The sequence below is a fragment of the Microcebus murinus genome, chromosome 1, assembly GCF_040939455.1.
Source record: "Microcebus murinus isolate Inina chromosome 1, M.murinus_Inina_mat1.0, whole genome shotgun sequence".
In the NCBI taxonomy this organism is placed as follows: domain Eukaryota; kingdom Metazoa; phylum Chordata; class Mammalia; order Primates; family Cheirogaleidae; genus Microcebus; species Microcebus murinus.
Genome location: NC_134104.1, coordinates 160,350,680 through 160,377,090, shown reverse-complemented (window position 1 = coordinate 160,377,090; position 26,411 = coordinate 160,350,680). Strand labels below are relative to the sequence as shown.

Here is a 26,411-nt window from a genome sequence, read left to right as displayed (position 1 = left end):
AATTTTTGTCAATTCAAAACAAATTTTATTTATAAAAGTTGTTTTACATGGGTGAAATTGACAAAGAGATGTTTATATTCTTAGGTAGTCTTGAGATTCAAGGATGCACTTTTCTTTGGGAAAGTCTCTTTTAACACTCATCCAGATGTGTGCCCAGGTCAGCTTTCCGGGTGGCCATAAAAGGAGGACTGCTCATTGTTTCTTATCTGGAAGGGACAGATTTGATCTGTGTTAGGATCTAGTTAGAATCAAGTCTGAGCTTTAGCCAGCTGCTTTTTAATGAGCCCTTATACTTCGCCAGCTGGTTTCACAGCATGCTTAAACCCGAAAAATTAGAAAAATATTCTAATTTTCTAGATTTCCCTTCCAGAAAATGAAACTAAGCTGAACAGCTTAAAAGTTTGTTATTACATACCTAAGAGTATGGCTGTGTAATGAGTTGTTTGAGAACAAAAGTTATCATTGAGAATAGTACAATCAGATTTCCAAAGCCCTAATACACAGATTTAGACACACAATATTGACAAATGAGAGCAGGGAATTTCAATGACACTGCCCAATACGAGGTAAGATTCAAGGTGAATCACTGAGTATGCATGCTGTCATTCTTGCTGGTGGTGGTGGTGGGGGCTAGGGCAGGGAACTCATGGCTTCAAAGCCAGCTAATTAACGAAGTAAGAGCAACTCTGAGAGCTGTGTTGCACTGGACTTGAATCCCGGCTTTCCTGGTGGTATGCAGGTTTGGTGCTTAGTGGAGTGAATCAGAAGCTGTCAGGATTCACAACTCCTGCCCTGCTAGAACAGCTTGGGTTTATCAAAATTGTGACCTCTTTGAACCTTTCCTTTTCTCCATATAGTGCAGGTAATAATAGGATCTAGCTTCTGAAGTGGTGAGGACAAAACAAGGCAGTAGATGCATGTAAAGAGTTAGGAAGAGCTCAGAAAATGTCGGCAGCAATTATTATTATTATTATTTATTAGCCATTATTATCTCAGCACTTATCTGTCTCTTCCTTATTGAATTCTATCGTGTAGACATGACGATAAATCATATAATCGCCTCTCACATTTTTCTCTTCTTCCATGCCCTGCCCCTACCCTCCTCAGCCTCCTTCTTTTTCTCAGGATTTTACCTGGGGCCCCAGGGACTGACATTTCTGGTGCAGAAACAATCACAGTAGCTGCCTTTCATTGAGCTACCCCACGGGTGGCACTGAACCAAGGTCTTTGGTACATTATCTCAATTGTTAGAACAACCTTACTATGTTTTTTTCATATCTTCACTTTACAGGTGAGGAAATTGAGGCTCAAAAGGGTAAGTGACTGCTGTAGGGTCACTCGGTCAGCAACAGGCAGAGCTGGGATTCAAACTCACATCTGTCTGACGCTCATCTCCCTGAAAGCAAAACAAAACAAAACAAAACAAAACAAAATCCAAGCATCCATTCAGCACCCCCAAGCACCATGAACTGTGGAAGAGAGGGAGTGTCTGAGTCGGAGGCCCAGAGAGCAGGCCTGGGGCAGGGAGAGCTGGAGGTTCTCAAGGGGCCTCCTTGGATCAGCACAGAGTCCAGAAATGTCCTGGGAGCTCAAGGGAGCCTTTGCCCCCACAGCGCAGCGCAGCACAGTGTGACCCGTTACTTTGACTGTGGCCATGTGGTGGCGAGGAAGCCCCGGACCCCTTTCCGGCCTCTTTGTCCTGTTTAGTGCTCCTTTTGTGGCCCCACTCTCCCATGCAGCCCTGCTGGTCTTGACTCTGAGGCGAAGAAGTAAACATCTTGGGGCTCTTTATTAGTTTATTTCAGAAGATGGAGCCTGTTTGTCCCTGGGGCCCGCCCCTCTTTTATGGCCTCCAGCCCTCCTTGACAAATTCTAGTGGCTGGAGAGAAAACCCGCTTTCTACAGCAGATCATTAAAACACCACCATAAACCCAGGGCCATAAAATATTATTTGCTGGGCATAAAGGGGGGGTAGATTTTCCCAGAATAACAACACAGGGCCTGCTTTCTCCCGCTGGGAAAGGCGGCACACGGATGCAATCGTTCATGAATTCCTTATCTTGCACTCTGCTTTGTGAAATAACCCTGTTGGGAGAGCAGCCAAAAATATTGATTTATTTGTTCCGCAGAATCAAAGGCATTTTTAATGAGCAGAGCACAGCGATGCCTTGCCAGTGTGCCTTCGGATGACTCAATCTGAGCACACCCAGGTGCTCACACGTGAGCAAGGGGGAGTGGTGCTCCACAAAGCGGAGGTCTGTGGAGCACACACCTTAGCAGATGGACAGGCATTGGTCTCTCTCCTTCCAACTGCTCATTTTCCAGCCAAACCGATCAACACCGCAATGAGACTAGTTCTTACAACTGAGCCTGGCTTTCCATGGCAGCCCCCACCCCTACCTCCCGTTGAAAGCTCAAAGGGGGTTTCTAGTTGGTCCCCCTTGACCCTGTCCTCTGAATTAATTCTTTCACCCATTCACTTGGTTTTCGCTGAGCACCTACTAAGTGCTGGGCACTGTTCTGAGGACTGGGGTTACAGCTGTGAAAAACACAGATGAGGTCTTGCTGACATAGAGTTTAATGATCATGGGGCATAATCTCAGCACATCCATTTTTGAAATCAGATAAAATGTACAACCCTTTATCTGAAATCCTTAGGACTAGATGGATTTGTTGAAAATTGTGAAAGTTTTTGGAAAAATAAAATGGAATGTATGACTATTAGTTCTCAAGCAGCCCTGGTGAGATCTGGGGAATTACCCAGTAATCAAATGCATTTATATTTCTTCAGTGAAAAGTGTTTGCCCCAAGTGGAATGAACCAAGACTATATACATGGTCTTGTCATGTGAGATCCAGTTTTGCCACCACAGGAGTTTGGAAACCTCTGCTTTCAGAGCTGTTTTCTCAAGAAGAGCAGGTATTGAGTGCCAGGTAAATGCCTGACCCAAGTGAGTTCCTGGATATCATGGTTTGGTGTCACCACTTCCCTAATTTCCAAGGTCATCCCACTTCATTCTCCTTGCAAGTCTACGGGATCCATCATGCTATTCCTGTTAAGAGGATTCTGAGGTGCTGAGAGGCTAAATGACTTGTCCAAGGTTTCACAGCTAGAAAGTGGCAGGGCAGGGACTGGAACTCCAGACTCCAGAGCTGGCACTCTCAACCCGGGCCTGACAACGCCTGCCACTCAGGGAGAGACTGCAAAACAGGAAGCAGAAATGCTGGGGCTGTGTCTACAAGCAAAGGCAATTGGAGAGAAGCCGGAGATTATCCAGATAACTCAGAAAATAGCAATTAAAAAAAACGTTTTGTAGTTAGGTAAGCCAGTGTTTCTAGACTGGCCGTATGGGTGGAGAAAATTCTCAGGTTAATGCCCCTTCTCTTCATGGAATATGATCCTCTATGCAAACTCCCTCTGGATCCTGGGACACTCTGGGTGGGAGCTCTTCCTTCCTTTGGGAGCGCCCCTTGGGAGCTCCATTCATAGTCAACTTATATCTTGGCTCTTCTCAGTGCTGCTGTACTTGGGCCGGATCCCTGAGATCCACAAAGCCCATGGGCAGGGCTGGGGTGCCTGCTCGGCAGACAGTGCTCTCCCGTGGGCCAGGGGAGTCTGTCTGCAGCCACGGGGCAGAACAGCAGATCACAGAAGGAAGCACCGAGGGACGCTGCCCAGGGCGATTCGCCCGAGACCCCTCTTTTAAAGCCCCCTAACCCCTCCGCGCGAGCAGAGCTCAGGCTAGTTTAGAAAATTGTAAATGCCCACTGCTCCATACGTAGTCCAGGCCTAAAGAGAGTTAGAGGAAAGGGTCCTCAGGGGGTGAAGGGGAGACGTCTGTCCCAAGGGGAGCTTCCTTGGAGAACCTTGGGCTACTCCCTCCTTAAGGCCGCCTTTGCCCTTGATGAAAGAAAGCCAGGCGAGGCCAGACTGAGCAGGGCACCCATCTCCCGGAGTTTGTGGGAGCTCGCCCCGCCGTCTGTGCGCGCCGGAAAGGCCGGGCAGGGAAGGGTCCGGCCCGCTAGGACAAGTAAGGACTGGGAAGGAGGTGTGGAGGACGGGACAGCGTCGCTGAAGCCTCTGCCTCTGCTTCCTGTGGTGGTCAGCTGAGGGTGGGGGTGGGGAAGGAAGGAACAAAACACAGCTATCACCTCAGAGTACCTAGGCCACGGATTTGCCACGTTAAGGTCAAGTGTATGCCAGTGCACGGCGGAAATGGAAACGTACGTGTGTGTGTGTGTGTGTGTGTGTGTGTGTGTGTGTGTGTGTGTGTGTGTGTGTGTGTTCAACCTTTGCCGGCCGGGGAAGGGGACGACGGAAAACAAGGACAACATTCCTGCGTGAGGCACTGTTTGGGGGTGGCGCCGGGAGTGCCGGAGGTGGAGGGGGCGCATATCCACCGAACCCTGCCCCGCCCATGCTCCCCAAACCACAGGCATCTACAAGTGTATGCAACTTTGGGCGCTCCGAACCCGGCTGTGCCGAACCTCACGGCCTTTTCACCGCAGGCTGCTGCCGAGAGCCGCGCGCAGGGCCTCGCAGGGCGCCCGGAGCCGGGTCCGAGCCAGGCCGGGCAGTCGCGTACCCCGGTACTGGAGCCCCTAACACGCGGGGCGCTGCAGGGCGCGCGGCTGCCTACCCTCCAGCCTCCGGGCTTAAGTGCTCCCCCCGTAAGAATGAAGAGGGGGACCCCACGGGGTTCGATGTCAGGGCTGCAGTCCCCCCAGAGCCCCAGCGGAGCCGTCTGGGGCGAGCGAGCCAGGCCTCCTGCGACCCGCGGCTTTCGGAGGAGCGCAGACACCCGGCGGCGGGCGGGCAGCGCCGCGAGCGGGCCTCTCTTTTTCAGCAGATGCCTGGGGTGCGGGGAGGTGTACCCCGCCTCCCCCGGCACCCCAGCCCGTAGTACTGCTTTAAAATCCTGCGGAGTTTGTCATAGGCCGGCTTCAACACGCATGCGCACAGGCAAAGTTGAGGTTTTTTTTCTTTCTTCCCCCCCACCCCCCTTTCCAGCCGCCTTTGGTTCTGAAACTTTAAAGATTTTCTTTTCTTTTCTTCTTCTTTTTTATTTCCTGAGAACGCCAGGGGAAAGAGGAGTCCGGAGAGAGGGAGGGGGAGAGTCAGGCAGTTGGCCCGAGGGCCGGGTGGGGACGCGGTCCCGGCGGCCGGCCGCCGCGTCTGCGGGCAAGGGTCGCGGGGACCTCTGCGGCGAGCTCGGCGGCGCCGCCTCGGTCGCCGGAGCCGGTTCGGGGCGGCAGCTGCCCGGCAAGCCCTTCCGCCGCCGCCGCGCTGGGGCCGCCGGCTCTCCCGCCCCTCGGACCCGGGCGCCAAACGAGGAGGCGGGCAGCCCGGCTGGCCGCGGACCCCGAGTCTCGCCTTGCCCAGCCCCGCGTCCGCGGCGCCCTCTCTTTTTCGCCCTTCGCCCAGGATAGAAGGGGAAAGAGGGAGATTAACCCGGAGGACAAGAAGGGGGCAAAGAGAGGGGGAGCTGGCATCTCCCCTGGGACAGTCGCCCATCGCCACCTCAACCTACCACACAGCAAAAAGTTCGGGGGCGACTTTCACCCTTTTAGCGCCCCATTTTTGCCAAACCCTAAAATGAAAGGACAAAATTTGGCGCTGACTCTTGCAACTCAGATGGCGACTCGTGCGTTTCCAGCGGCATCTCCCGGAGAAAAACGCATGTGCGCCTGATTGTTCTGTGGCCCCACGGCTGCAGTGTGTGGGGGGTGTCTGGGTGTGTGTCTGTGTGTACACAGACGTCCACACTAACTCGCGGCTGCAAGATCGGCGGCTGGAAGCAGACGTTTCGGCCACAGACCCGGAGAGGAGGAGCTGGAGATCAGAAGGCGTGAGCCGTCCAGAGTTTGCAGGATCTGCGGTGTGAATGAACTGGGGGCACCTGGGCTCACGGATCGCCCCCCTTCCTCCGCCCCAGGCCAGAGTTGAGTAGTGGGCCTTTTTTTTTTTCACCCTCTTGTGAAGAATTTTTTTATTATTTGTTGTAAAGTCTTTTGCACAATCACGCCCACATTTGGGGTTGGAAAGCCCTAATTACCGCCGTCGCTGATGGACGTTGGAAAGGGAGCGCCTCGCCGTGGAATAGTCGCCTGCGCGCCTTCGCTGGACCCGCGGTTCCCCAATTGCGCCCTGGCCGGGCCCTGCTCTTGCTGCCAGTCTGCGTGCTCCGGAGCCCCCTCGGTTCCTGGGCGCATCCCAGCGCTGCCCCAACTCGGGAGCCCAGGCCCGGGCGCCAGAGCCTGCTGCGGCTCCGGTTCCCTGCGCCCGCCCGACGCGCCCCGGAGGACTTCGCAGCCCTGCTCCCGATCGTCCCCGCAGGCTTCGCCCGCCGCTCCGCTCGGATTCCTAGGCTGCCCTCGCAGGGGTGGCGACTTCCTCCCCTGCCCCTCCCCCTCGCCATGAAGGTAGGTGTTCAGAGCGCTACCGCCGCTCGCCACTTTTTTTCTTTACATTTTTTTTCTTTTGGAAGTTAACTGAGTTCCCTCCACTTCTTCCTATCCCTCCCTCCATTTCTCCGGCCGCCTCAAGAGGCTGGAACTCCAGCGTCGCCGGCAGGGACCCCTACCCATTCGCCCCCACCCCCGATGCTCTGCCTCTGCGTCCCAGGAGGTCTATTCTCGTCTCACAGACCGTTCTGCACCTTTTAGACTTTGGAGAAAAGTCGGGAAGAGTGATGGCAGAAAACCGAGTGGGGTCCACGGACGACTTTCCTTTTACCCCGAGAACTTCGAGTGTAATTTACTATGTATATTTCAGTAACAGGATAATGATTCAATTCAACAAATATTTACCAAGCGCCCACTGCGCAGGCACCAGGAGGGTGTGTGGCCAGGCCTCGGAAAGGGGAAAGAGACTCCTTGGTTGGAAGAACTGGCAGAGGAACTAGGGGCCAACCACCACAGAGCAACGCACTTTCCCCTCGCTCCTCGGCCGAGGCCAGGTTGCAGGCTAGTCCGGGCCGGGCGAACCGAGCGCTGCAGGCCCCTGTGCCTTTAAGAGTGCCTGGCGGGGGGCCAGCGCGCACCCCGGCGCGGGGAGCGGGCCGCGCGATTAGCATTATTAGCGGGCGCTGGGCGAGCGCGGGCCCTGCGCGGCGGCGGGGCGGCGGGGCGGCAATCCTGCCCGGGAGAGCGCGGGCCCGAGCGCAGCCGCCGGGTCCTGCGAGACGCTGGGCCTCCGCGTGCGGAGAGCGGGCGGGGGCCGCCGTGCGGACTCGTGTTTGTTTTAATTGTCAGTTGCATGTTAAAGCCGAGTCACACACTCCGAGGGTCACCGAGAGTTCACTTTTACGGAAAGTTAACGTTTCTTTCTGCCTTATAACTCACTGTTTTCTAAACAACTTTTCTTCTCTGTCCTCCAAACTCCGATCCTTATTTCATTTTTCTTGGTCTTTCCCATTTTCAGTTTACTAGAGAACATGTTTCTGAAGAGCAAACAACCCCTCTTCCCTCCCCCGAAAAGTTTTTTTTTAACCCAAATCTGGAGACTCCACGGAAACTCGCCGAGCCCGTCTGGCACGGGGCCTCCTCTCTCGCCGCTCGGGGCGGCCCGGGCCGGCGGGGGTCGCGGCCGCAGCCCCGGCCTCCCGCCGCGTGCGCGCTCGCCGCCCTGCCGGCCGGCGCGGAGACGCGTCCCGGGCAGCCTCGGCGGCGCTCCCCGGCGGCGCGGGAGTGCGCGCCAGCCGGCTGCGGCGTGCGCCGAGTGCGCGGCTCCTCGCCCCGCGTGCGCCAGGGGCCGGCGTTCCGGTCTCGTGCCTGCCGGCCTCAGTCTCCCGCCCCGCCCCACCCGCGACCTTCCCGGCGTAGGGCCCTCCCCCGGGGGCGCAGCCCAAGAGCGCCCCAGGGATGGTCCGCTCCCGCCCCGCCCGAGCTCCGGCGCACAAGGGGTTAGCCCGTGCGCGCACGGCTCCGCGCCCGTGCGCCTCCCGGCCCGGGGTGCGGCGCCGGCTGCCCCCTGTTGGCCGCCTCGAGGGAGGACGCCTGTGAGCCGCCGTCCTGGGGCGGGCGGGCGGCGGCCCCTCTCCCTCCCACCTCTGCGCGGGTCGTCCCTCGGGCCCGCCAGACCCCACGCTCCCAGCAGGCCCGCCGAGGCCCCAGAGGACGGGCGACACCGCTGCGATGCGGAAGGGGCCGCGGGCCGGACCCGACACCGGCCCGGCTGACCGGACGCAGGGTTGGAACCTCTCCTGCGCGCGGGAGGGGAGTGTCGCCGCAGGGGCCTCGGTCGGCCTCCTGCCTCACCAGTTCTCTGCGGTTGAGGACTACGTTGCTTTCTCTCTCGGCTTCAGTTTCTTTGTCTATTAAAAATTGGGGGTGGAACTACCTTTGAGGAGCGGAGGTTGGACTGTAAGTGTCTTGCTCGGTTCAGCAGCACTGCTCCGTCTCTGGACAAAGTCGAGCCTGTGCCAAGAGAGTTAGACGTCCCGTGTGCAAAGGTGTGCGTGCGTGTGCGTGTGTGCGTGTTGGTGTCTGCAGAGCCCCGTGTCGGGGCTCGATGGGGGCAGGAAGCAGACGGGAGCCAGGCCAGACCCTTCCTCCCTCGGAGCCTCTCTGTTCGAGGACCGGCCGTCGGTGGCGAGGCCGCGCGGTCAGAGGCAGCCTTCGTCTTAGCTCCCCGGCCACCCCTGCACCCCAGCCCTGCTCCGCGCGCCCGCACAGCCCAGGCGCTTGCAGTGGGGAGCTGCGGTCCTCCGTCTGCTCCCCAGCCGACCTCCTGCCGCCTCGGCCGGCCCTTCTCCTCCTCCTGCCGCTCCCTGCGTGCGCCGGCGAAGGACGTCGGAGTTTGTGGCTGCAACAGTTTCTCCCGCTAGTTTCTCCATCTCTTTCCTTGCTTTAGGGTGAGATCCACGCGGGAAAATCAGTTTATTTTCCACCAAGAGCGGAGGAGATTTTTCTTGGAGTTTCCTATTCTCTTTTTCGCCGCCGCGAGTCTGGGTCAAACTCTTCTTCCGCCTAGTTGGCGTCCCTCGTCATTTCCCTCCCAGAGACCCGGGCCCTAGACGAAGAGAGTCTAGCAGAAGGGATGCCTATGCTGAGTGGTCGAGGGCCCGGGATCTCCGCCCGGCCTTCTCGTCGTGTCTCCTAAGTGGCCGCCGGCCAAGGACCCGGGGCTGCTCAGGCTTGCGTGCGCGCCCCTGAGGCTCCCCGCGGCCCCAAACGTGCGGTTTCCTCTCTCTCACCCTCATCACCCACCGCCAGGCTGCCCCGGTACAGGATTAGGAGCACCTTCGACCCAGCGCGAAGGCTCCGCGGGGAGAGAGACAATGAAGCTAGCCTCGGTGGCGCTGAGCTGCTCGGGATGGAAAACCGGGGCGAGAGAGCGCCCTCCCCACTGCACCCCTCCCCTGCGCCGAACCTCTCCGATGCCCCAGCCTCCTCCCTGGGGCAGGAGGGGAATAGACCCCCAGGTCCTTAAAGAGCTGGCTTCCCTGGGCCCCGAAAGTGTTGGAAAACATTTAGCTCGCTCTTCGGGAAATTCGGCTTCTGACCAGAACTTTCGTGTTGCCCCTGGTGTGACTGTCTCCCGAGAGGTCTCATCTCGCACTGTCTTTCGGATCGGATCTCTTGGTGAACAGACGGGGACGTTTCACGCTAGAGTCGATGTGTTTATCAGTGAGTGCGCTGTGGGTCCCTTTAGTCTCTCAAACTTAGGAGGCCTTTTCTGGGTTGCACCAGGATGGAAGAAGGCCAAGGTGTTTCCGGGCAAGCGCGCGAGGTTAAGTGGAGACGCGACTCGTGGGGCTCTCCTAGCCCATCGCTTGGGGACACCTCTGCCTACCTCTGCCCTGGAGCCAGGGAGACCCGAGTCGCAGAGACCGGTTGGCCCCACTCCCAGTTGGCCCCGGGCTCTGGGAAGTGGTAGACTCTCCCTGGGGGCGTCGGGCCGGGAATGGGTTCGGTTTGTGTGGTTTCGGCTCTAACAAAGAGATCCGCTGTAATCCGCCGAATCTGTTATCAATTTCTCCGCAGCCGGCGCCCCGCCCCGCGCGCCCCGCCCGCAGCCAAGCTCCGAAAGTGCGCGCGGCGGCTGCGATCTGGGCCGGCGACTCGGAAGCACGTCGGAGCGTGTGTGTCTGTGCACGCATGTGAGTGTGCAAATGCGCACGGTGTGAGTGTGTGTGAATGCGTGCGCGCGGCGTCCGCCGCCGTTGGGGAGAGTTGCCTTTGCTGCCTGGGCCGTGCGCGAAGGCAGATCTTGCAGCCCACCCCTCCCCTGGAGGAAACTTGACACTTAAGGGCGGGGGTGGGGAGAGAGACAGCCTTTTCGCTCCGAAGTTGGGGAAACCCCAGATTTCCATTCTCTGGGGTGCACCCCCAGCTTTGCAGAGCTTTGGGGACAGCTGGGCCAAGGGCGCGGAGCCCTGATTAGCCGGCGCTGGGGACCACATAAGCATTTCCTCTCCGAGAAGCCCTGTCAGGGCCAAAGGGGCGGCTCGCAGGGAAACGCCGTGGCATGCTCCTGAGCCCCTCAGCCTTTCCACGGCTGCCTGGGTTCCCTCTGTCCCTTTTACGGCGCAGGGTCCAGGCCTGGTCCTGCTGCCCGCTGGAGGAGGTTCACCTTCCTTTCCTTTTCTGAGGAAGGGACTCCCCTATGGGCTAAAGGAGAGGGGCGCGGCAGGGTTACACTTACCAGAGATGGGAAGGGGGATTTTGGAAACGCGCTCCTCCCACGCGCACCCGCCACCGCCCGGCTCCGCGGCTGCCTGCAGGTGGAGAAGTCACCAGTGGGGAGGAACGGCAGCGGAAGCGTCCAGGCCAACTCCTGCCCCCGAAATACTTCAGGAAGGGAACTTTCGCCGCCCGGGGCCCCCTGCTCTCTGGAGTCCAGGGGCCCAGCTGGGCTCGGGAGCCAGCGCATCGCTGACTTCGCCCGGGACTCTTCCGCGCCCCCGGCGGTGGCCTCGCCCGGCACCCCAACCTTTCAGAACTGATGGAACCGAGTCTGAGCTGGGCTGGAGAGGCCGGGCTGGAGGCGGGGTGGCGGTACTCCAGAGCCAAGCTCGCAGTGCGGCGATGGCGAAGTGGCTGACAACTCCAGACCGGGACGGGGAAACTGGAGTCCCGCTCCGCTTCCCGTCTCCTCCCTCCGAGACAGCTGCCAGGCGTGGGGGCGGGAGCGAGAGTGAAAATCAGAATTTGGGAGAAAGCTGAAGGGAGGACAGGGAAGGGATCCTCTCCCGGTCAGTGGACCCAGACTCCCTTCCTTCCTCTGGGATTCGACAGGCCGCAGGCGGAACAGGGGGACACTCTTTTCCGGCTCTTTGGGTTTGGAGAGCAGACCTCTCTTTCCAGTATCCGCTAGGCCCCCATCCCCGTCTCCCCGCCCCATTCTGGCTGAAGAGCGTCCTGAAGGAAACCCGGCTGCTCTTCCCCATCTGGAAATGGCTTTCCCCAAATCGGCCCGTAAACTGATTATGAAACATACGATGTTAATTCGGAGTTGCATTTCCCAGCTGGGCACTCTCCCGCGCGTTGGTCCCCCGGGCCTCGCCCCCATCCCCTGCCCTTCCCTCCTGCGTCCTGCCCCCACCCTCCACCCCCGCGCTGGCCACCCCGCCTCCTCCGCAGCCGCCGGCGGCGCGCTCCCCTCGCCTCGCGCTCCTCTCGCCCTGGAATTAATTCCGGCTCCACTTGTTGCTCGGCCCAGGTCCGGGAGAGGACGAGGGTGGCGGCGGGTTCCCGAGTGGATTACCGAGGAGGGACCCGGCGCGGCGCTGACTAGAGGGGAGCCAGGGGGTGCGGGACTCCAGCAAGCAGGAAGGAGGCAGCGCCTGGCACCAGGGCTTTGACTCGACAGCATCGAGACATGTTTGTAATCGCTGGCGCGCCCCGCGCACAGGATCCCAGCGAAATCAGATTTCCTGGTGAGGTTGCGTGGGTGGATTAATTTGGAAAAAGCAACTGCCTATATCTTGCCATCAAAAACTCGGAGGAGAAGCGCAGTCAATCAACAGTAAACTTGAGAGACCTCGGATGCTTCCGTTGTTTAAACTTGTATGCTTGAAAATTATCTGAGAGGCAATAAACATCTGCTCCTTTCTTCCTTCTCCAGAAGTCCATTGGAATATTAAGCCCAGGAGTTGCTTTGGGGATGGCTGGAAGCACAATGTCTTCCAAGTTCTTCCTAATGGCTTTGGCCATATTTTTCTCCTTCGCCCAAGTTGTAATAGAAGCCAATTCTTGGTGGTAAGTTCATTCTATGTGCATATTCTTTTTTTTGGGGGGGGAGGGCAGATTCGTTTGTGTGCTGCTGCAATATTTAAAGCTTAACAGTGAATGTGGGTCCATTTATCTAATACATATGTATGCAAAATATTTTATGTATCTTTTTAAGTCAAAATTTTCTTTTATAAAAATTTGCTAGTATTGTAAAGCTTATCTTCAGCTCCATAGGAAATGGGTACCTATAAATCTAGGCCTTTTTCTATGAGGCCCTTGTTCGGATGTGTGCTTGTAGTACATCATGTAATAAAAGGAACAGAAATTCACTTCTATAATAATTGTAAGCCCATCTATAAAATTTACTTTTTGCCACCTCTAGGTAGTAAAAGTGAGTTTCAATTTTTATTTTCTGTCACTTGAGGTTATTAACCTACAGAGTCTGAAGTAGGCAGAGTTCTAAGAGGACAGCTAAACTCCAAGTGGAGAAGTATTTGGGCTTGAAATTTGATCAAAAGGGAGTTAACTTAAATGTCTCTAAATAGGGGTTTCTCTCTGGTGGGCCTTGTAGATAGACTGCAATATATCCAGAGGATTATTTTTGACGGTGTTCTGGGCATTTTTTCCCTGCAGATGAACAGCATTTTTCTGACTGTCAAACATGACTTCTGTTCACTGGATAGCCTGTCTTGGGTCCCTCACAATTACAGAAGGAGCCCTTTTAAGATGTCCAGAAACATGGTCAATTTTCTTCAGTCTGTATACTTGTCCCTGTGTTCTTCCACCAGTCAAAAGGAACTGCTATCTGCTACCCGTGTCTAATTGTGTCTACTTTCAGCATTCATATGGTTTCCAAGCAGATCGGTCTAATTTGTGGGGCAAAGTGAGTCACTTTCTCTAATGTCAGAGGCCCATCCCCAAAACCACTGTTTCCCCCTTTTCTGAGTGGGTTTTGGAAATAATTGCTTCAGGTATATGGCAGCAACAGGGGCAAGGGAGTGAAAAGGCTAACTGAGGAGCCAGATGGCAGGAGGGGGACTGCACAATACCTCCGTTTTCTGAGTGGAGTTTAAACAGAGGAGTTTTATGAAGCCCTTCTCATACTTTGTCGTGAGGAAAGCAGGAGAGAAAAAGCATCTGTGTGCTGAAAACTATGTATTGCTGACATGCTTTCTGGGGGCCCACCTCGAGAGTCCGCGTAAATCTTGAATGCACATCTCCCCCCTTGCAGGTCGCTAGGCATGAATAACCCTGTTCAGATGTCAGAAGTATATATCATAGGAGCACAGCCTCTCTGCAGCCAACTGGCAGGACTTTCTCAAGGACAGAAGAAACTGTGCCACTTGTATCAGGACCACATGCAGTACATCGGAGAAGGCGCGAAGACAGGCATCAAAGAATGCCAGTATCAATTCCGACATCGAAGGTGGAACTGCAGTACCGTGGATAACACCTCTGTTTTTGGCAGGGTTATGCAGATAGGTAGGAAATCATTTAACATACTTTAAAATATGTATTAACTTTTTTCCTAGAAAAAGTCTTTAGTGTTTGCTGACATGCTTGATAAGGAGGGCACCTTCCAGCTTGGGTGATGGCTTAGGGATTTTTGTCATTATAGCAGTTAATCCCTGTCCCCTCACCTGATTACAAATTTTAGACTTCTTTAATCAAATCAGGAGGGGCATATCATAGATACCTTCATTTTTCTGAACACTTAATTCTTCCAGAAAGCATTTTGTTTAAAATAGAAGCAGAACACTTATTTTGGTTTCTCGTGAGTAGGCGGGGGAAGCCAAGTCATTTATACCCTTTACTCTTCAAAACTCTTGTCTGTTAAAAGTTTTCTAAGCCACAATTCAAATGGCCCAAGTATCAAACTAAAAATTATCATCTTTCAGAACCCTGGATATGTTAGAAGTGAACAGGTTTTAATTTTCCTAATGTAGATATTTCCTGAGACTATAAAGATATATATGTTAAAAGCATCATCTTTAGTTCCAGAAAGAATTTTAATTAAAAGTGATCCTATTTATGTTTGTGATTTTGGCAATTGATAAAAAAGCACATACTTGGGGTTTCAACCTAGAAACTTAAAAAAATTGAGTATTGCTCGTAGGTAGTCCAATTCTTAAATTTTAAATATGTCATTGAACTTGTTACTCTATTCAAGGAGGAGATGACATTTAAACTGGGCTATAGTCAAAGATTTTGAAAAATCTGTTTACCTCTTGTTTGGTTTAAATAATGTAGGATATTTGACAGATATGCTCCTATGTCTGTTTTCTAGTGTGAATATTTTAGGTTTATTTATTTTTATGCAAACAAGTCCTTATAATTAATATGCCTGTAGTGACTTCTAAAATAAGAAGCAATTTATCAAAGCAATTAACTGAAGATAAAAGTTGGCAAGGATGGATAAAAGACTTTTTTTAAAACACCCTGAAAATCGCATTCATTGAGAACAAAAAAAGAGTTGTTAGTGGATATTTCAGCCAAGTGGCTTCATAAACTAAAATAATACAAGACTAGAAGCCGTTCGTCTGATTGAATGGGAACGTGGCCTATAACCTCAGCCTGCAAAGTTTCATAGGGCTTTGTCCTTTCCGTTAATGATTAAAATGTGCTAATGTATAGACTGGGATCTGAATATAGGGGTTAAGCGTCAGGAACACAGGAATTTTCCCTGAATATGGGATGTCCTACGTAGTTAACTGGGGTGTATTAGAGATTTAATTCTCCTGCATTTTGCTATGGGGAATGATCTAAAGCTTTTTAAAAACTGTATCAGAATGGTATGTTGTCAGCTTTTACCCCTCCTTATGTGTTCCTTCTAAACTGCCTTCCTCTCAAACTGTGGGTCTGCTTTTTCACATGTATATGAGTTAGCAAAAGTCATACACCTGTGATGGTAACTAGGAAGGAAAACAGCAGTTGGAATGTTTTTCTGTGTAGTCACTCGCACACAGCTTTGATTTAAGATCCTCTTCCCATCTTCATACATAGCCTGTTTGGGGCCAAAATGTTCAGAATAAGCTATCATTTGCTAAGTGAATTTGAGTACTGCTGGAGATTTATTTTAAATGTGGTCCAAAAGTCAAAGAGCCTGCTTCCTCAGAGAATAAGCAGAGCCCTTGGTACAGAAGCCCATGTTTAATTGTCCTCTGAAAGCACACGCTCCGCTCCTCAGTGGTGTGGTTCTACCGTCCAGGTTGGGGGGGAGTGGTCGGGAGTGGCACCTCCCGTCAGCCTCTGGTGGAGCCCTCGTAGGTACTGTCATCAAGTCAGCTGGTGTCCTGGGGGTCTGAGTGCACATGCCTGGTCCTCTCTGCCAAAGGTCCCCCAAGTGCTTGGTGTCTCAGAGCAGAAAGCGAGTGCTGGGTGGCTTGTGGTGGGATGCTGATGTGGTCTTCCATTTTGTACTTATTTTCAAAAGAGAAGGAGGGAAGGAAAAACAGAATAGAATTTTATGAAGAGGAAAATGGACCCAACTATAATATAGGGATAGTTACTTTGCTTTCACTTTTCTACTTATGGGTATGTTTGAAAAGAATGAGCTAAGGGAAAATTTGTGCCACCTTTGGTGCCAAAAGGCGTATGTGTGCCCACCCCAGAGCTCTTAGAACACCAGGGACATTGAGAGTCATTCTTGTCTGTGAGAATCTGACCCTGTGATGGGGCCAGTGTCTTGAGAAACTCAGGCTGCCACCTCCGACCCCTCCTCAACTCATTTTTCTAAGGTGCTGACTGCCTTGGAGTCCATGCACAATTGCCTCATGGAGGGCCCACTCTTCATTTTGGAAACTTTCTCATTTTTCATTATGCTACTCTTTCCTTCCAGCTTTTGTCTCTGTCTGTCTCTTCTTTGTTTCCATGCTGTGAAAAGATATGTAAGGAAGGCACCATTTTAAGGGGTGTGGGGATCCCAGTGGATGTGATTTTTCACAGAGGGAAACCTAACTGAACCAGCGATATTCCAACCCAAAAGGCTGTATCCTCAGGCTATCAGCCAAAGAATACTTTTCAAACTGACATTTTCCCTGCAGTGACCAATTAACTTAGAGAGTTCTACAAGGTTTGTATTCTGGGGCAAAAAAGGAAATGCTCAAGATAGACTTATGAAAACAGCAGCATTATTTGTGTCTTGTATGAAAGCCCTTTTATGATCTGTATACGCAAAGGACAGGTCTTACTTTCCTCTGTCCAGAGGATCGTTTTATCTCTTCTTCCTCTAGCTACAACCTTTTTACTCTACAAGTCTCCCATCCAGGGCCACAGCATTTTCTATGTTGTCAGTGTTAATCCTCACGTGACCCCCGGGAAGCTCTGTGTCCTCCTCCTTCCTTCCCCCCCCTGACCTCTGCCTCTCCAGTGAGAGCTGGGTAGCTGTGAGGCGCCACAGGGGTTCCCCGGACGCTCCTGCCAGCCACCAGCACCCTTCTCCAGTCATTCATTCTTAAAATCCAGGAAAGAGAGGACGTATGTTAAATCAGAACCATTGCAGTTCCTGGAAGGGGGTACTGCAAATGGGTGCGTGTAGCAGAAATCTAAGACGGGTGGCTTGCTGGATGCCTAAGTTGGCACTTCCATCCTCCTGCAGAATGACCCTCTGGCTGGGGCCCAGTCCTGCCGCCGTCAGCTGTTCTTGTGCTCCTCCAGTACCCCCCAAAAAGATTGTTAGCAAGCTCTCAAAGTAAGCATAGCAAAAACTGATTCTGGTATAAGGATTTCAGCACCAGAAGGGGCCTTTTTTTGTAGGCATCTAGTTCAATACCCTTATTTTACAGTTGAGGAAAGTGAGGGCCCCCTCATCCCAGCCCCACACCCAGTTTCCACTGGCATGGGCTTAACCCTTTCTTTCTCATAGTACAACACTTCTATTAAGTGGCTTCTTGTTATATGAAGAAACGTCTCCATGTACAAGTAGAGTCAGGGTAATCCATAATTGCTTGTTTTTCTCCTTACAAATATGGCTCCTATGTTTTACAGGGAGATACTCTTTACAAGTTTTGGGGACCGAGAAAAATATTTTTTTCCTTTTTCCTAGGTTATGCCTTTTTCCTTCTTGCTATCATTCTAACATTTTGAGGCAAAGGATCATTTTATCTCAGGGGGAGTGGGCATGGGGTGGTTGCAGGAGTGGCATTAAAGAACAACAGGCTGTTTTCGAAGTAGCCACTCATTCATGAATGAGAAGTATCAGGGCAATCAGCTTGGAATTTAAGAAGAGGCGAGTTTCATTTATAACCCTATGAACTAGTTTAGAATTGACCTCTGGGAAAGTGAAGAGCCTCAGACAGACTTTGTGTGCATGATGGAAGAGGGAGGAGAGGTTACAACTGCCAAGGGAGAAGCGGCTGCAAGGCAAAACTGGTGCGGCAGAAACTGGTGCGGCTGCTGGCAGCGTCTTGCTTAGATTCGGGGCCCAAGAGTTGCAGAGGCTCTAAGCCTAGCAAATCCTATGCTCCTGCCCTACATGTAATTGAACGAAAATAATACCAAACATTAAAATAAGTGCAAGGAAATCTACCCAGATTCTGAGTTTTCCTTCAATGACTTCTTTCTTGTGCATTTTTGGAAATTCGGAGTTCTGGCTATTTTCAAAAGAGTTGTGGAGAAAATCAATCCTGCACTGCTTAGAATCCTGCCTTAGGCTCCGAACGTCAGAGCACTGACACCAGGACACCGCCTCTCCTTTGTTATTTGTTGCTTCTGTGTGTTTGGGGGATCTCGGGCTTCCCCTGGGGGGCGGGTGCGTGCTGGGGAGGCCGGGCGGGCGGGGAGGGGCGCGGCCTGGCGTGGGGCCGGCGCCCGGTGACCCGCGTCCTCGCCCGCAGGCAGCCGCGAGACGGCCTTCACGTACGCCGTGAGCGCCGCGGGCGTGGTGAACGCCATGAGCCGCGCGTGCCGCGAGGGCGAGCTGTCCACCTGCGGCTGCAGCCGCGCCGCGCGCCCCAAGGACCTGCCGCGGGACTGGCTGTGGGGCGGCTGCGGCGACAACATCGACTACGGCTACCGCTTCGCCAAGGAGTTCGTGGACGCACGGGAGCGCGAGCGCATCCACGCCAAGGGCTCGTACGAGAGCGCGCGCATCCTCATGAACCTGCACAACAACGAGGCGGGCCGAAGGGTGAGTGCCACCGCCCCGCCCTCCCCGCGGCCCCACCGCCTCGTGGGGCTCCCGTTGCTTTGTGTGGTGCTGTCTTTTGCTCTGTCTTTTATTTCTGTCTGTCCCTGTCTTCCTGTCTTTGCCATCTCTGTCCCTGTTTCTCTTCCTTTTTCTCTCTTCCCTTCCTTTCTTCCTCCCCAGTCTGTCTCTTCTCTGTCCCTCTGTCTGTCACTCTCCCCATCGTCTCTTTCTCTCGACAGTAGTCCTGCCTACATGCAGGCCTTCCTGGGGAGGGCCTGAGAAGATCTTCCCCTGCCTTTTTAATCAGCCACCAGGCCAGTGGCTAGCGGAGCCAGTGAGATGAAAACGTTAATACCTTTCTCGCTCCTCCCTGGAACATGTCTGTGGCTGGGTTTCAATCTGGGAGACAGAGCTGTTTGTGCAGTAGGTGCCCAGCTGAGAAAGCCCTCACTCACCCCAGCCTTCAGGCCTTCTCTTTCCCTCCTTTCTTTCGCCCTGCCCTCTTTGTCATTAGATAGCAAGCCTGATGGACTGAGGATTGTTTTTTTTTTTTTAAAGGGCTTTTCTAGGAAAACTACAGCACTTTTAGTGGTGTGGAATTTTATAGGTCTGACCGCCAGGCTCTGGAGAGAAGGGAGAGCAACAGGGGTGCCCAGAGAGGACCGTCTTTGCAGACCTCTAGAGTCTCCCATTCCCGCGTTTTCCTTCCCCTAGTAGGGATATGAAAAGCTACTTCTCAATAGTTAAAAAGACCTTTTTTTTCCTGCGGTTAAACACATGGCACTTTATGGCTGCTTTAAAATGAAGGGGTGAAAACTTTTCTTAACTTTGGCAGCATTGAAAACCAGGGCCATTATTTTTTCACAGAACCCAAGGTAGATGCCAGGAACTTTCTGGTCAGAGATTTCACTCTTCTGTATTTTGGGGTGAAGAAGAAGGAAGATAATCACAGAGTAAACCATAGAGGGTGGGAAAGAGCCTTAGAACATCAGGCCCCACACTCTCATTTTAAAGATTGGGAAACTGAGGACTAGAGGTCCACTTTGTGATCATGGAACAAAATTAATAGATTGAAATATAAACCTAGGTGCATTTTATTAAACTCGTGCATCACAGTTTAGGGGCGAACGAAGAGCTGGAGGTTTTGGAATTAGAGAAATCTAGGTTAGAATCCAGTGCTGTCTGTTGTTTTCTGTTTTGGAGCCTCAGTTCCCAGATTTCCATGTCTATTAAATGGCCGTGGCATAACTACCACTTGGGGTTATTGTGATGACTAAATGAGATTGTATAGTAAGTTGAACCATATGAAGTTGCCAACACTTGATTCTTTTTGACCTACAAAATAGCAATTTCATTTAGTGTAAGGTCTTAGTTTAGTGTAGGCTGTAGTAAATGCTTGATAAATACCTACTAAACATTATAAGCAGAGGATATAGAGAAGTCAAAGACTGTGTAGATAATTCAAACTAACTTATCTTCTTCTCAAATTTGCTGTTAAATCTTTGGGGGTATCCAGGAAGGACTAAACTCTGTAGAATTTTGCCTGTGCTATCCTGAGGGGTCAGATAATTGCTCCCAAGGGAGTGGGACCGTCCCTTTCTCAGGCCTCCCACTACCCTGGTGCCTGCAGTAGTGGGTGACTCTCTCTCCTGACTGGCAGACCCAGAGCCACGGGCTGGGGGTTCAGCCACATTCTCTCTGGAAGCCATGAGACCTTGCGCCCACCCTCATCAGGGACACATCACTTGACTCTGTGCACATGTTGTGTCCAGCGCCCTAGACCAGAAGTGCCTGCAGCACAGAGAGATGTGGCTGGGTCCGGCCCGGGGATATGTTCGTGCTTGGGACTGTCCTCATCTTTGAGACTTTCTTAGGCTTCTCTCAGATTGAGAAATCATCAGGGGCTTGGCTACCAAGGAAAGAGGCTCAAGGGACTTCCAAGTGGCAAGAGGAGATTTTGGGGAGTTTGAAAAGCACCTTTCATATTACAATTTCATTTAAAACCTGCATTTTTTTTAATAGTGAGATTTTTTGGGGGTACATTTTATCATTGGAGCAGTGAGCCGAGTTTGGATCCTGGTGGCTGAGATTACATAGAAGGAAGTTTTTGTCTAGGATGGTGGGAATTAAGGGTGGAAAGTTGGGCACCGCAACAGGAAATTTTGTTAGAATTTCCTCAGGGTATTAGCTTTTTAATTTTTCTCAAAGGGGAGCAAAGGTTAAATATGTTTGCAAAACCCTTCCTCAGACTAGCCTAGTGCCTGAAACTTTTCATGCTAAGAGGGTATACTTTGCCCCCATATAAAATAAATTCCCTTATGGATCCCTGGAGGAGGAAGGTAGCCGTTCTGGGTGGAAGTGCCTCCAGGTTCCTGACAGGCAGGCGCTACTAGCATGCCACAGTATGTGGACTCTGGAAGGTCACTGGCATAAGGAACTGTGGGCAGGAAGGTCTATAAATAGGCAACCACCACCTCCCAGACTGCTGGGCACAGTGCTCTGGGGCCAGACCCGTGGGCATTGCAACTGGGAGGTGGCTGGGCAAGGGCCCAGTCACCAAGCCTTCGTAACCCTGGAGAAAGACCAGATTTGCTGAGTGTGTGCCGGGCGCCAAGTGCTTTCTATGTCTCCCTTAATTTTATCTTTATAAGAGTGCTGGGAGGTTGGTTCCATCACAGTCCACTCCACAGATAGAAAACAGAAGGAACAGCAAAGTCAGGAACAGAATCCACGTTGCTTGGCTCCAGGGTGAGTGCACTTGGCCTAGAGTGGGAGACCAAGGGTGTAAGGGCTCTTGTGACAGTTCTCGGTGCACAGCATTATAGTGTTAATGGCAGTGGGCTAAGATTGAACCCCATGCCTCCGGGGCTAGACCCCTCCCCGTGCCACTCTTACCAGCTGTGTGCCCAGGGCAAGTCTCTGGAGTCCTACTGCCTGGGTTCAAATCCCGACAGCCCTACTTCCCAGTGGCGGTTGGGCTGACCGCCTCTGTGGGCCGCATCTCCGCTCGTGAGGTGGGAAGGTCGTAGCGCCCCCTCACGGCTGACCCGAGGACAGTTCAGGTGCTGCCTTGTGAGCAGCTCATGTTCCCCTGCAAAAAGGCAGCGCCGGGACGATGTGTTTCCTGTTGCGGTTCAGAACTGTGCGGTCGTTGTTGGCGGTGGTGTAGTGTGAGGGCTCGGAGTGTGTTTATTTGGAAGAGTTTCTAAAAGAGACACTCGAGACTCCGGTGGTGGAGAACGAGGGAGCGCCGCCCCGGCCCGCGCTCACCGCCCCGTTTCCCCGCAGACGGTGTACAACCTGGCAGACGTGGCCTGCAAGTGCCACGGCGTGTCCGGCTCCTGCAGCCTCAAGACGTGCTGGCTGCAGCTGGCGGACTTCCGCAAGGTGGGCGACGCCCTGAAGGAGAAGTACGACAGCGCCGCGGCCATGCGGCTCAACAGCCGCGGCAAGCTGGTGCAGGTCAACAGCCGCTTCAACTCGCCCACCACGCAGGACCTGGTCTACATCGACCCCAGCCCCGACTACTGCGTGCGCAACGAGAGCACGGGCTCGCTGGGCACGCAGGGCCGCCTGTGCAACAAGACGTCCGAGGGCATGGACGGCTGCGAGCTCATGTGCTGCGGCCGCGGCTACGACCAGTTCAAGACCGTGCAGACCGAGCGCTGCCACTGCAAGTTCCACTGGTGCTGCTATGTCAAGTGCAAGAAGTGCACCGAGATCGTGGACCAGTTCGTGTGCAAATAGCGGGCGCGTCGGGCACCCCGCCCGGCGCGCAGGACCCACTTATTTATAGAAAGTACAGTGCTTCTGGTTTCCTTTTTTTTTAATGTTTTATTTTACCCCCACGCTTGCAACTGGAACCATTTGTTCTGTTACCATTTAAGAACTCTGGTTTATTATTAATATTATAATTATTATTTGGCAGTAATGGAGGGTGGGAACCAAGAAAAATATTTATTGTGTGGGTCTTTGAAAAGATAATACAAGCCTTCTTTTGATAGTGTAGGATGAGGGGGAAACAACACATACCCTAACTTAGCTGTGTGGACATAGTACACATCCAGAAGGTAAAGAAATACATTTTCTTTCTCTCAAATGTGGGGTCATACGGGTGGGTAGGATCGAGTTGAAAGCGTGTAGTGAGATCTATGCATGATTCGGTTTCTGTGTCCAAAATGAATTGTAAATGCTGTGGTGCAAGATAAAAAGGTCTCAAGAAAAACAGCCAAAACACAAGACATTTCCCAGGGACTGTTGGCCTGCTTTTTACATTTTCAAAATGATAAAATGTGAGGGTAAGAATCTCATATTTTCAAAGAAAAAAGGTGAATCTTGTGTCTCATTCTTTTCAAATATTCCATCTGCAGATGGTCCTATTCTAGTAGAAACCTGGAGAACAGGGTGAAAAATCCCCAGAAATTAAAAAATTTAGAACTCCTATAATTAAGATAATGGTGATTTGAAGCTGTTACAGAAATTAGGATTTCAGATTGGAAAGGGCCCCCCCGATGATTCTGGACATGTTTGGGAGTGGGGAGATGGCTTGAATACAAAGGAAAATATCCTGTGATTTTCTTAGGGATACTTGGTTAGTTAATAAATGATAATAATGAAAATAATACAAGAATTCCATTCACTGATTCTCAGCCTAAATGACAAGGTAATTGCATGCAGTTCAGCACTGCACCAAAGCAGAAAAGCTATTTGAGGAAAAACAGTGAAATCCACCTTCCTCCTTGACCCCGAGCCCTCTCTGACTCCTCGGTGCTGGGATGTGATGCTGGCCACGTTTCCAAACGGCAGCTCCCTGCGTCCCCTTTGGTTGTAGGACAGGAAATGAAACATTAGGAGCTCTGCTTGGAAAACAGTTCACTACTTAGGGAATTTTTTTTCTCAAACTTTTATTTTGAGGAGCAGTAGTTTTGTGTGTTTTAATGACACTACTTGGCTAATGGAGTTCACAGAGGTGTTACAGCGTTTCACTATTATGATCCTGTGTTTAGACTATTCACTCAAGCTTTCCTTATTGTACTGCAGGTGTACCCTAAAACTGTTCCCAGTGTACGTGAACAGTTGCATTTATAAGGGGGGGAAATGTGGTTTAATGGTGCCTGATAGCTCAAAGTATTTTGTACATAACATATATATATATATACATATATAAATATAAATATAATAGTATCTCAGTGCAGCCAGTGATTTAGATTTACAGTTTACTCTGGGGTTATTTCTCTGTCTGGAGCATTGTCGTCCTTCACTGCAATCCAATTGGGAGTTTTCCAAGAATTTTTTGAGTCTTGAGCTTGGGCTGCGGCCTTGCTGTGATCATACCTTGAGCATGATGAAGCAACCTTGTTTCTGAGGAAGCTGGAAGTTGTGACTCACTGAAATGCATGTTGGTTTGAAGATTTCTTTATCTCTTCCACCTTCCCCCCTTTTCTCTAATCTCCATTTCTGTACACTTTGTGGAGAGGGCATTACTTGTTCGTCATAGACATGGACATTAAGAGATATTCAAAACTCAGAAGCATCAGCAATGTTTCCCTTTTCTTAGTTCATTCTGCAGAATGGAAACTTGTGCATATTAGATTTGGTAGTACTTATTTGCGTCCCTAAGGAAAATCTAGCCCACTAAATAGCTAGCTAGTTTAAAAAGTTTTGTTTTTTTTTTTTAAAACAGGGACACCTCTTTCCAAAATGTGCCATCAAATATGTTCTTATCTCAGACTTACATTGTTTTAAAAGTTCAGAAAGATACACATCTCCTGTACCTTTCATAGGCTTGGTGACCTTCATATCACCTCAGCCAACTGTGGCTCTTAATTTATTGCACAAGGATATTCACTTCATCTCAGTTACAGTAATTGCAAGCAAAAGATCTAGAAAGTAAAAAGCACTAATTAGTTAAAAATGTCACTTTTTTGGTTTTTATTATACAAAAACCATGAAGTACTTTTTTTATTTGCTAAATCTGATTTTGTTCCCTTTTAGTGATTCATGTTTATGAAGAGAGTTGAGTTTAACAATCCTAGCTTTTAAAAGAAACTATTTAATGTAAAATATTCTACATGTCATTCAGATATTATGTATATCTTCTATGGCCTTTATTCTGTACTTTTAATGTACATATTTCTGTCTTGTGTGATTTGTATATTTCACTGGTTTTAAAAAACAAACATTGAAAGGCTTATGCCAAATGGAAGATAGAATATAAAATAAAATATTACTTGTATATTGGTAAGTGGTTTCAGTTGTCCTTTAGATAATTCATGTGGAGATTTTTGAAGAAACCATGAGGGATAGTTTAGGATGACTACATGTCAAAATAATAGAAGAGTGGAGAATTTTACCAAAACCAAACTATTTGGAAGCTTCAAAAGGTTTCGATACATAACGGAACAAAGGGGGAATTCTCTTTTCTTATAGATGTTCCTCAAAAAGAGAAATCAAGCAGATGGCTTAAAGCTGGTTATAGGATTGCTCACATTCTTTCAGCATTATGCATGTAACTTAATTGTTTTAGAGCGTGTTGCTGTTGTAACAGCCCAGAGGAGAACGAAAAGGCACATGCTTTTATCCATGACCAGATTTTTAGTTCCCAAAAATGTATTTTTGTGTTTACCACTTCAACTATTGCACCTCTTTATTTGAATTTACTGTGGACCACGTGTGGTGTCTCTGTGCCCTTTGAAAGCAGTTTTTATAAAAAGAAAGCCTCAGTCCGCAGAGAATGAAAACTCATTGGAAACTAAAGGTTGGTTGTGTTCAATGCAATTAATACAAGTTCTTGTGCTTTACAAAAATGTGCACAGAATTCTGGACAGTGCTGCACAGATCGATACGTTAGCCCTTTGCTTTCTTTCTTTCCGGATAACCTTGTAACATATTGAAACCTTTTAAAGATGCCAAGAATGCATTATTCCACAAAAAAACAGTAGACCAACATATAGAGTGTTTAAAATAGCATTTCTGGGCAAATTCAAACGCTTGTGGTTCTAGGACTCACATCTGTTTCAGTTTTTCCTCAGTTGTATATTGACCAGTGTTCTTTATTGCAAAAACATATACTCGATTTAGCAATGTCAGCATATTTTTCCCTCTCATCCTGGAGTGCATTCAAGATCTTCCCAATACAGGAAAATTAACAAAAAATTTATATATAGACAGTGGCAAACATAGCCATGTTCAAAATACTCATTATGGGCTCAACTAAACAGATTGTTTGAAGTTTTAGTCCAGTTAATCTGTTCATTTCTTTGAATTTCTGACCTCCCAAGACTGGCACTGCATATGTGCTGGTAGCTTACCCAAATTCTTTTTTGAGGCAATTTTGCAAATACCAGTTTTCAATTTGTTTTTATAAAACATTATTCAAACCACTGGAATTATCAAATATGATGCTGTAGCAGGATAAGTATCCGAATAGGAAACTAGTACTAGCTAACTCCAAGAGATGATTAACAAAAACAGTACCCAAAGACTGAGTGGTCCACAATATAAATATATAGAGAGAGATAGATAGAAAAGGTACTTATAACTTGAAGCATATATTTAATGCAAATACACACCAAGGCATAAGTCTAAAATACTGCAATTATCACTGTAAACTATACTTCTAAAATATTTATTTTTTTAAGAAATATTTTCTAGTCTTCTCTCTCTTTGGAATGGTGAAAACGAGATGCCATGTTTTAAAAGTAAGATGATGAAATGAATTTTCAATTCAGGAAACATTCAGTAATATAGGAATTAAAACTTAGAAAAGGGATCTTCTAATTTACTTGTTTAGGCAAACTTTACACTTAAATCTGATGATTGGATAATATTTTATTTTAGTGAAACATTATCTTGTTAGAAAACTTTTTAAAAAATGGATATAGAATAATTAAAGGTTGGTATGAATTTTTAAAAATTGTATCAGTTTGAATCTAGAAGATTGAACTAAAATGCTGTCTCAGTATTTTGAAAGCAAAAAAGAATGGAGGAAAATTGCATCTTAGACAATTTTTATATGCAGTGTACAATTTGCTGGGCTAGAAATGAGATAAAGATTATTTATTTTTGTTCATATCTTGTACTTTTCTATTAAAATCATTTTATGAAAT

The 26,411-nt window shown here is 50.2% G+C and overlaps 1 protein-coding gene and 1 long non-coding RNA gene across 4 annotated transcripts; one reads left to right on the top strand and one right to left on the bottom strand.

The window, feature by feature from the left end:
* On the bottom strand, positions 1-11,075 carry LOC142874280 (uncharacterized). The gene is made up of 2 exons (XR_012922095.1): positions 10,648-11,075; positions 1-206 (listed from the first exon to the last, which is right to left on the bottom strand). It is a non-coding gene; the product is annotated as an uncharacterized LOC142874280 (long non-coding RNA).
* On the top strand, positions 5,013-26,411 carry WNT5A (Wnt family member 5A). 3 transcript variants are annotated; one of them, XM_012753028.2, is made up of 5 exons: positions 5,013-6,422; positions 12,070-12,203; positions 13,408-13,658; positions 18,011-18,303; positions 21,592-26,411. In XM_012753028.2, exons 1-5 carry the CDS (start codon positions 6,417-6,419, stop codon positions 22,048-22,050), a joined length of 1,143 nt encoding a protein of 380 aa, XP_012608482.1. In that variant the 5' UTR covers positions 5,013-6,416; the 3' UTR covers positions 22,051-26,411. The 3 variants fall into 3 exon arrangements, with proteins under 3 accessions (XP_012608482.1, XP_012608483.1, XP_075864778.1); XM_012753029.2 differs by lacking the exon at positions 5,013-6,422 and adding an exon at positions 7,816-8,363; XM_076008663.1 differs by lacking the exon at positions 5,013-6,422 and adding an exon at positions 11,105-11,881.